Genomic DNA, 11,086 nt, shown 5'->3' with positions numbered 1-11,086 from the left:
ATTATAACAACTAATAAAAATATTAATGAATATGATTTTACGCACATTCATTTATACTAAAAGTATAAATACGAAAGTAACTCTGTTTGTTACCTTTTCACGCTTGAACCGCTGAACTGATTTATATGAAATTTGGTACGAAGATAGTTTGAGTCCCGGATAACGTTTTTTTTAAAATTTACCCCTCGAGGGTGTAAAATCGGGCTTAACGGTTTAAGTGTTATTGGTAGTTTTATAATATTTCGCGCAGGTAAAGCCACAGGTTCAGCTATTTCTTTATCATCATCATCTTTTCTATGCAAAATTAATAAACAAAATTTGCGTTTCGTATATAATTATATACATGAATAAATTATTCCATAATAATAGTATGAGTTTTATTATTTTATTCAAGACTCAAAACATTGCAAACTTAATAACTGGTTACGTATTTACGTACCAATAATTGTATATTCTTTTAAATCTGTCATTTCCCACAATACTTCACATATAAAAGAAAAAACGTGCTAACTCTTTTACATTAATAAAAGTTACTTCGCGTTGATCTTAGCTAGCAGTAAAAATGGCGTCGATAGAAAAAACATCGAAAAAAAATAAATTGGAAACACAAGAAAAAGTATGTTATATTATGTATTAACATTGTAATTTTAATAAGTTTATTATTTTCATTTAATTTTATTTAACTTAACTATTAATACAATAAAATATTTTATATAGTTGGTTTTAGTGAAATAAATTGGTTATTTAAATGAACCACAGACGCATACGCGAGCGCGCGCGCTCTTACGCGTATATGTTGTGTGTACATACATACATATAAATTTAGCATATAATACAAAAATAAATAATAATAATACAGAAGAATAATGTTATTTGAATTCATCTATATAATAAAATTGTAATACACGAAAAAGGAGACCCTTTAACACAGGTTTCTTATATTTATTATAAGGTGTCTGCCCAAACTGATTCCGTAATGTATAATTCAATAAATTTTGATTTTATTTTTATTTCTATCATACAAATACTTTTCTATCGGTATAATTTTTTTCGGTCCAGCATGCTCAGCTGCTGCTACTTTGTACTATAGGAGACTTAGGCAAACGTAGTGTAGGAAGCCCTATGAAAAGATGGTCCAACCAACGATTTAAGAGAGGTGGCAAATATGGGATGTTGCTCAAACCGCGATGATTGGGGTTCTGTATTCACTTTCTTCAAGCAGATGAAGGCAAAAGCTGAGAAAAGGTTAATTGATAAATGAACATTATTATTAATGTCTTTTAGGTTTATGAAGGAAATATAGACGACTACGACAAGACTTATATTCTTGCTAAAAAATTGTTGAAAATGATTGGAGTACCCTTAACCGAAAATCTAACAAACTTCTCAAGGTAAAAGTTTACTTTATTTAATAGCTAAATGCTATATTTAAATTAAAATTATATATATATATATATATATATATATAATTAATCTAGTGTATTTTATCTAGTTATTTTGTTTATATAAAGAGCGCTTATGGCAGATTATCCGTTTTACACAGGCTTACTGTAATTTCGGGGGTATAGCTATGTACAAGGCCGTCTGGGTATCTACCCAGTACCATTAGTACCAGTAGCATTCATCATATATAATATATCGCCAAACAGTCACAAGGGACATAACATCTTAGCTCCTGAGATCGGCGGTCAATTGGCTAAAATAAGGAATCGGTAATATTTCAAACAGCACCAATGTCAAAAATTAATACTAAAAAAGTGTTTAAACTAAATATAAAAAAAAGAAAAAAATATATTATTACCAAAAAATGCTATTATGAAAAAAATATCAATAAGAAGCATCACTAAAAAGTAATTTTTAAAAATGCATGTATGAGTATACATACATATGTATTTATGTGTGTGTAAGACATTAATTTCATATATGTAGAACCACTAGAGAATTGTTGTCCGGGCAAACACGAAGCTTTTTATTTCGACACTAAGGACCATAAATAAAGGACGTTCATTTTTAAAAACATTTTTAGTTTCTGTTGGAATTCACTATTCTGGTTCAACTTTGCCAATATATTGCTATCGACTGCATTGGAGACGACGAACATGTTTGTCATGGCTTCAATTGGGACGTTCCTTGACCTGTTTACCATGATGCCTTGTGTCGGGTTCCTTCTAGTAGGTATGTATCCATTCCACTACAGATATATAATAAATACCTCCATAAGAAAATATACCAAAATCATATTGAAAATGTTAACTTTTCACTCTTACACTGTGTATCAAAAATAAAGTTTTTAACATTAAAACATTTTTCGTTTTGGAGTAAGTATTTTAAGATGACAAATCTGACGCGAAAGCCTTACGCTCTTCGGCATGAAGGCTTAGGCTGCCGAGACATGGGGATGTAAAGTATTATACAACTTCTAGACTGCGGCGTTATTCTGACATTTTCTAAATTTTGGCAAAAAACTGTAAAAAGTTGAAATGTGTTAACATCTAATATATCTAGGTTGCATTTGCGTATGTTATTGCGTCGATTTATTGACATTGAAAAAAAAAAAGATTTTTCCATAATAATCCATTGTATAACGTTTTCGATGAATTTTCCATAAAATCATGAATAGAACCTATTGGTAGTAACTTATATTTTCTGCATATTTTAAAAACTAAAGAATCAGTAAATAACATCTCCATACTAGTAGATATAGTTCTACCGTAAGAACTTATCTCCATTGAATTTATGTAAATAATTCTAACCTTTAATAAGATATAACAGTTGTAGAAATTTCCTTTTTTCTAACAAAAACCCACCACAACTTGAGTATAAGAAACACTTTAAAAATATATTATATTTTTATGATATATATAATATGCGATTGAATTAAATCAATTTTATCTTTATATCCTCTGATTATGATTAAATATCCAAACAGCAATTGCCAAGACCTACAAGATCAAGCGCTACAGGTCCGTTTTCGAGAACCTGGTGATGGAGCCACGAGATATGTGGCCGACGGGACGCATATCAGAAGATGAGCATAAGATTATTAGTGATGCAATGGATCGACTACGAATTGTTGTAAAAGGTTAGAAAAATATATTATTTAAGTAAAAAAAGAAAACTAAATGTGCGTCTCGGGAGTCGGGACGCCCGACAGAAGTGAAAACTTAAACTATAGATTACTTTAAGTTATCACTAGTTAACATTAGTTTAACTTGATTAAAATTGAAATTCAGACTTCAGAGAGAGAGAGAGAGAATATGATAATGTAAGGAAAAGTTATTTAATAATAAAATCTTTTAATAATTATAAAATATAGTTTATTCTTAGTTACAATTCTTGAATATGTGCATTGGAATTTTGTGTAAGAGAATGGGAAGCCAGACAGACTGGCTCCGTAACGCGTTACATAACGAAGCGTTAGCCTGCCACAAGAAGTTATCAATTCAAAAAGAAAAGTTTTTATTGCACATAAGAAATATATACAGAAACAAGCTTTAAGAATTAGAGTGTACAAAAGCGGCATTATTAGTTTAAGTCTCCTGCAGACAACCTTCATTATTTATATAATAATATTCCGGATAATACAAATGCTATAGATGAATGCAGCACGTAAATATTAAATAAAAAATTATCTATAACACATGACAACGCTATATTTTATGACATATACGGTTAGGTTATGTATGTTGGTAATGAAGCGCGTCGAACAAATATTCAGCGCCATATCTATTGAGTTGTATGTATAAAAGTCAACCCATTAGCGCGGCATGTGGCGCGCAATCGCCGGGGATTGTCGCGGTGTAATTTTATGAACCCTAGTTATGTGGCAACGCGTCTTTTCGCGTATTAAAAACGCGCGTAAATATTGGGCTCAAATCTGTAGCGTGCGACCTGCCGCGTAGGCTTAATAACTTCGTCTTCTAATATGATATGCTAAAAATTAGTACATTAAATGTTAATATTTTTTAGTGAAATTGAATTTCTTATAATAAAAAAATATTAAAATGTTTTAACATTTTCAAACAACAGTGTATTTCTTATGCAACGCTATGCTAGCGAGCATTTTTACGGTGCCATCCATGATAGCCTGGATCAAAAATCGAACTGGACAAGACGTAGAACTCATATTAGGTTTCTCTTACTGGCTGCCCTTCGATCCATTTCAGGGCAATCGATATGAAATCGTTTATTTCGTACAGACATTCCATTGTGAGTAACTACTTATTTTTATTATATTAATCGTCTAAAGTTAAAGTTTATGTAATACTAGTTGTAGCCCCTAGCTTTGCCCGCATTTTAGGGATTGGTCGTCATGTGTTGAGTATATGTCCTTAATTGGAGCTTAAGCTTACTACATACGTAAATTTTATGAAATTTTGGTTTAGTAGCTTGGCCGTGCAAGAGCTAAGAACAGACAGACCGTCATCAGACGGACGGCGCTAAATCCCCACTAATTTGTACATTAGGTTATTTTTAAACACATGAATGAAATTAAAAGTAAATTATAATAATTAGGTACATCAAAAATATATTTTCTTACGAATATTTCTTACTTCAAAGTTGTTTTATTCTAAATTCAAACTTGTGGCACAATTTATTTACTACAGTCCAAGCACAGCTTGAGCCGAGATGGCCCAGTGGTTAGAAAGCGTGCATCTTAACCGATGGATTCGGGTTTAAACCCAGGCAAGCACCACTGAATTTCATGTGCTTAATTGGTGTATATAATTCATCTCGTGCTCGGCGGTGAAGGAAAACATCGTGACCTACATGTGTCTAATTTCAACGAAATTCTGCCACATCGGTATTCCACCAATCCGCATTGGAGCAGCATGGTGGAATATGCTCCAAACCTTCTCCTCAAAGGGAGATGAGGCCTTAGCCCAGCAGTGGGAAATTTACAGGTTGCTAATGATAATGATAATAATGAAGCACAGCTTTTGCCACAGATACACATAAAACATTACATATATCTTGTAACATATAATTATTACATTTACATATAATATGTATTTGTCAATTTTATGTTCTAATATTCCAAGCAATTATTTTTTTAGGTTTTCTTTCAGCTGGCTTTATGGTATGTGGAGATTTGTTATTTTGCATCTTCCTCAGTCATATAACAACGCAGTTTTCTCTGCTTGCAATCAGAATAAACAAATTTATTTACGTTCCAATTGACGACCAACTGGTGGAATCTTATTCACTTGGTAAGATGAAGAATGCAAAAGTTTAAAAAATATGATTAAACTCGATGTGATAATGGACGCGGATAATTCGTATTAAATAGTAGTATCGTAATTCGATAAGATAGAAGAGAAAATAAGTATATTTGGTTTAATACAACAAAAGACCGAATCGCTTCATCTCATAAAATGGGTGGGGTGGTGCGTCATCTTATAATCATGTGATAATGGTTATATTGGGTTACCGATGTAAGAATTGCGTTAAACTTTTGTGTAAAGTTACTATGGCCACATCCAGCATTAAATATATATATATATAAAAATAGACATAAATAAAACACGAGTTAAAATTCATCAAAACTATTAAAAACACTTTTTTTTTTAATTTAACGTGGTACAAGTTCTTAATTTTACTTCATAATATTTAAAAAACTTGTCAATTTTTAAATTATTTAAATAAGTACTCGTAAGTATTAAGTACGTAAGTAAGAGTAAATTTAGAATTAATGATGTTTACAAAATTCTAGTGATTCTTAGACTATAGACGAGCTTATAAAATATGTTAAATTTATAGCGGAATACAGCAAATTACACACATCAAATATTAATAATGCAAAGAGTACTAATGACAAAGACGCGGAGCAAAGATACATTGAAGAGTTCACTTTCATCGTTAAAAGACATCGAGCTTTGATAAGGTAATATTATTAATGAATGGAAATCACTATTTAATAAAAAAAATATGATTTATTCATAGCGTCACAGCGAAATAATAGCTACTATATAGCGGAGTGACTGATCGTTGAAATTAGGCTTGTTTATTAATTAATTCCTTAAAATGTACCTACTCATAAACAAATTTCTAGTTAATGTATTCCTAGTTAAGTTCGTTCTTTGGCCAGATACACGTTCAACACCTACACAATATATACATACCAATATATACATTTTTGTTATGTATAGAATAATCTCTGTAAGCCTCAAGTTTTCATGATTTTTTGTTATTGATGTAGATATGTATGTACATACATTATTTTGTGTCGCTGTATGTGCTTGATCTCCGATTGTACGGTTTTACGCCTCTAACAGAGACTTATTCGTTTAAATATATATTCGTAAACCTATAAATATTATAATTGTTTCATTTTTGAGTAGAACACTTAATTTTTTTTTCACAGGCTCTCCAGTGATGTTGAAGACATGTACACATTTACTCTCCTTGTCAATTTTATTAATAGCTCGATAATTATTTGTTTTTGCTTATTCTGCTGCGCGGTTAGTATAAAATTAATATTTTTTATATAGTTATTAAATATTTTATTTTATATTTATAGTAATTCAAATAACATTGTCAACGAATAACGATAGAAACTATACATTTTTTTTATTTTATCTATCTATTTTTTCTATCGATCTAGTAAACTGAATAATAGAGACAATTATAATTTCATAATAATGTAAACTTTTTTATAGATTATTGAGAAATGGAACGAATTTAATTATAAAATATTTTGTTTAACATCTATCTTGCAAATATGGATGCTATGTTGGTATGGACAACAGTTACTTGATACAGTGAGTTTTTTTATATCATATTGCCTACAGGCAAACTGTCAAATGGGTCACCTAATCGTAAGTGCACAGACTAAACACTATCTTCTAACTTCCATTTTCATCAACTAACATGTTATGTAGTTTGTATTTCCACTGGTACACTTAACCTACAAACCGGAACACGACAAACCAAATTACAGTTGTTGGGCAATATAATATTTGTTATTTGTGTGACACCTACTAAAGCGACCTACCAAAGCGAGCTAGCACAAAATATTATAATACTTCATGTTCATTGCAGTTATTTGAAAACAAAACATTATAAAGCAAGACAAGGTAAAACTTATCTTTAAGTTGCTTACAAATATTATTATTATTGCTTAAGTTATACCATTTTACCAGAGTACTGGGGTAGCAGAAGCTTTATACAACTGCGGGTGGTACGTGGCTTCAAAGGGAATGAAGAAATCTGTGCTCATAATGATGCAAAGGTACAACAAATAATATTAATAAAAAAATGTTTCTGTCTTATCGCATGAACAACCTAGTCGTTTAAAGTAATTTAGGGCGATGCTTATATTATAATATTTATTTCATAAAACAACTATAGAATACTTACTTGTTAAGAAGTACCTAATAAGTAGAAAAAAAAAAAACTAAATATTATAAGTCTATTGAAATTAATTAAATACCTTTCAGATACCGCTTATATAAAGTTTATTGTTAAATTCTATTCATATATTAACTATATATTTTATATTATCTAAAGTTGTTTTACATTTTTAGGTCGCAAAGAGAGGTATATGTAACCACTTATGGATTTTCAATCGTATCTTTGGACAGTTATGCAACGGTAATAACACATTTGAAAGAAAAATACAAGCTAAAATAAATTTAATTTAATAATTAAAAAAAAATATTTTCAGATTCTTAAGACATCTTGGTCTTACTTCACGCTTTTGATTAATATGTATAAAGAATAAAAAATAGATATTTGAATACTCAATCCTGAAGTAATAGAAATTCATTATTTTGTAGTTAATTGCTTCGCTTATTTTAAAAGGATTTTATTAAATATTTTAAAAAATATCCAGATTTAAAGTTCTGTAACTGATTTTAATTTAGTAACATATGAAACAAAGATATTTTTGTGTAACTTCTAATTTGTTATTTATTTTATTCCAAAGACTCCAATAACCTAATATTCTTGCAAAATTATAATTCAATGTAAAATTTTAAATTGCCAATAATAATAATCAGGTAATTTTCTAACAATTGGATTGTTTACGTTAACGTAAGGGATGCTTAATAATTTCGTACATTAAAACAAAAGGTATTTATAATCTGCATGTACTATGAAATATTATATTTTTTTTACCTGTTGCCAAATGGTATGTCAATGCCATATATCAACTTATCAAGTTAGATTTTCTTAGAATCGACAAAATTTTCTGTAGTCCGTGTATAATCTGTGGAACAGTTCAATATTTAATTTAATTTGATCGTGATCGTGGATCGTGAATTCCTTAGCGGCGACATAAATATTATATCAAAATGTCTAATAAAAAAAACAAGGAAATACAAAGAGACGACAGTGAAAGTGAAGAAGAACAAGAATCTGGCAGCGAGAGGGATTCAGACTTTGATTCCGATGGAAATTATGTTGGCGATAAGGTGAGTCAAAAACATAACCTAGACAACAAAACACATGGCGTTCGTCATAACAACATGAATAACATGCCGATATAGTATACTTATGACTCAAATAAAATTAATTTTATTAAAAACATTAAATTTATATTTATTCGAATGTATTAAGTATTCAAATGCGAAGTTAATGATATGTATAATTATATTTCACAAGTCTTGGAAATTGTACAAAAAACTTATGTTATGTATAATCGAACCAAAACTTATGTCTATAATATTATGTGGCGATTGAGATGATACAATGTTTCGCCATTAAATACTTACCGTGATATGTATGAAGTATTAAAAATGGAAATAATGTAGAGTAAACAAATGGTATAAATTAAAAACTATTTTTTTCAGGAATTACTAGCAGACTTTGAAGGGCGAAACCCAGAAGATTGTGACTTTCATGGCATTAAACAACTTTTGAGGCAACTGTTTCTTAAATCAAATGTTGATTTGGGAGCCCTAGCACAGATTATTATTTGTAAGTTAATTTTTTTACAATATGATAGATTGAAAATTATAAACAATGATATAAAAAAATTGATCTTTTTATTTTTTTTAGCACAAAATTATATTGGTAGTGTTGTTAAACAGTGCCTAGATGATGGACAAGATGATGATGATGATGACGATGATGGCAGTGATGGAGTCTTTGGAATGACCACTGTAATAAATATTACCAAAAGAAAAGTGAGCATTATTTTCTTATAATAAATTTTAAATAGCAATGCCCTTAAATGTTAGTGTTGGCCTGAGCCTTTGTGCTTGTATCATCACAGTGTAAATATATATGTGTAACAATTAACATTACATACAAAGGTATAACCAGTGTTATTTTCATAAATCTCTCGCATCTCACATTTGTTAGTTAGCCTATGTGTTCAGTCTGGGTATAAGCTGTATTCTTCCAAATATAATCCAAATCCATCCAGCCATCATTACATGATTAAGTAATAAACATTCAAACACAAAAACATTACATTTTGAGTAACAGGATATGTAACTGCTTTTTATTTATACTTGAGTTATAAAGCTATTTCTACTGATCGCTTCTCTGACTAAATACATTAAATTAATTTGTTTGTTATATATTTTAACAAATTCCCATTATATTACAAATGACTAACAAAAAATTTCTTAATTGCACAATAATAATATACCTGTTGAAATAATGAGCTAAAATAAATTATTACTAGTAATCAAAGCAATTGGTATAAATATGTTTTAGTATTAAAAAACTTATTATTTCAGGATGAAAATTGCATAAAACAAGTCAGATTATTGCTAACCACACTGGCCAATGATAATGCTGATGATCGAGTGAAAGCCCTAGTCAACAAAATACTCTCAGACGATGCTAATCACGTAGGCTTAATTATAAATGAAAGGTACATACCCTTATGTCATTCCATATTACTAAAACTAAATCGAACAAATATTACAGCAATTGAGAACTAAGTCTGTTCTTCTTATACCTTGCAAGTTAATATATTCGTTATATAGTATTTGCATTCAAAATAAGAGCCATGTCACCTTAATGATCCAGATTTATGAATTATTTTGTAAAAAAAATTGTTGCATCCAAAGTTTTATCTAAAATATGTAAATAAATTATATTAAGTAAATTCTTGGATAAAATTGTTTTCATAAAAACATAATTTTATTACAGGATTCTCAACATTCCAGCTGCTATCAGCGTACCACTCTTCTCATCACTACAGAATGAATTAGACAAAGCATTAAAAAAGAACATGCCCTATGCATTCCAGTACCTTGTATGGATTTGCAAAACATACAAAACTGGTGGTGGGTTTCGCCTTTTACTACTTCTAGTTAAATAAAAGCATTTTAAAAGTATTTTAGATCTCATTGAATAAGTTAAATTATTTACTGATATTATTTTTATTTCATAATTAAAATATTTGTAACTATTTCCAAAATAAAATTTAATATTTTTGTTTCCTTTTAAAGATGAGGAATCAGAAGTATTGTTTGCAAACCAAGAGGAGAAGCCTTTAGTTGAAGAGGCTTTAGCAAGTTTTGATGTGGATGTGACGGAACAGGCAGAATTATCTCAGTGGGACTTTGATGGAGGTGCTATGACTCCTTGTAGGAAGGTATGTTTTTAAATGAGTTTTTTTTTTATAAATGTCACAAGAGTATGGTGAAAGCTATGATTTTTCAATTCCATTAAAATTTGTTTCAATTTCGCACATATAGACCAATTTCTTTTCAATTTTAATTACACTGAATACTCAATTTTTCATTAATAGGTTTTTTGAAATTTTTTTATAATTTACGATAAATATATGAAAAATATCCAATAATATATACATTAAGTATATTGTAATTAATGCAACTACTATCTTAATTACAGGTACTAATCTTTGAAGGCAGTAAATTCAATCAATTAGTTAGGCTGCTGAAAGAAGAGGTGGAAAGTGCATAAGAAAATGCTTACTTGATAATAAGTTATGTCATACTATGCCATTATTACACTGGATGTAATTATATATTTATACTCTTTAAGAATATTAAATTTACGCTAAGCTTAAGTACTTTGAATTTTATTTCCTTTCCTTTTTATTATTTATAAAAGTTATAATATAGAAAAGGGCAGTTCCAATTACACACACAGAAACCTCACA

At 29.4% G+C, this 11,086-nt stretch overlaps 2 protein-coding genes across 2 annotated transcripts; both read left to right on the top strand.

Moving 5' to 3' along the window:
• The first annotated feature begins 562 nt into the window (after positions 1–562).
• LOC125072983 (odorant receptor 4-like) lies at positions 563–7,723 on the top strand. Its single transcript, XM_047683619.1, has 12 exons — positions 563–616; positions 1,285–1,391; positions 2,027–2,175; positions 2,930–3,082; positions 4,030–4,209; positions 5,058–5,210; positions 5,761–5,884; positions 6,365–6,461; positions 6,660–6,761; positions 7,143–7,231; positions 7,527–7,593; positions 7,667–7,723. The coding sequence occupies exons 1-12, from the start codon at positions 563–565 to the stop codon at positions 7,721–7,723; spliced, it is 1,332 nt and encodes a 443-aa protein (XP_047539575.1).
• Positions 7,724–8,180: 457 nt separating this feature from the next.
• LOC125073086 (protein BCCIP homolog) lies at positions 8,181–10,996 on the top strand. Its single transcript, XM_047683777.1, has 7 exons — positions 8,181–8,414; positions 8,793–8,919; positions 9,001–9,128; positions 9,690–9,826; positions 10,108–10,244; positions 10,410–10,555; positions 10,816–10,996. Exons 1-7 carry the CDS (start codon positions 8,295–8,297, stop codon positions 10,885–10,887), a joined length of 867 nt encoding a protein of 288 aa, XP_047539733.1. The 5' UTR covers positions 8,181–8,294; the 3' UTR covers positions 10,888–10,996.
• Positions 10,997–11,086: the final 90 nt, after the last annotated feature.

Source organism: Vanessa atalanta, chromosome 23, assembly GCF_905147765.1.
Source record: "Vanessa atalanta chromosome 23, ilVanAtal1.2, whole genome shotgun sequence".
Lineage (NCBI taxonomy): Eukaryota > Metazoa > Arthropoda > Insecta > Lepidoptera > Nymphalidae > Vanessa > Vanessa atalanta.
The sequence above is the reverse complement of the archived record's forward strand: the minus strand, read 5'-3'. Positions and strand labels throughout refer to the sequence as shown.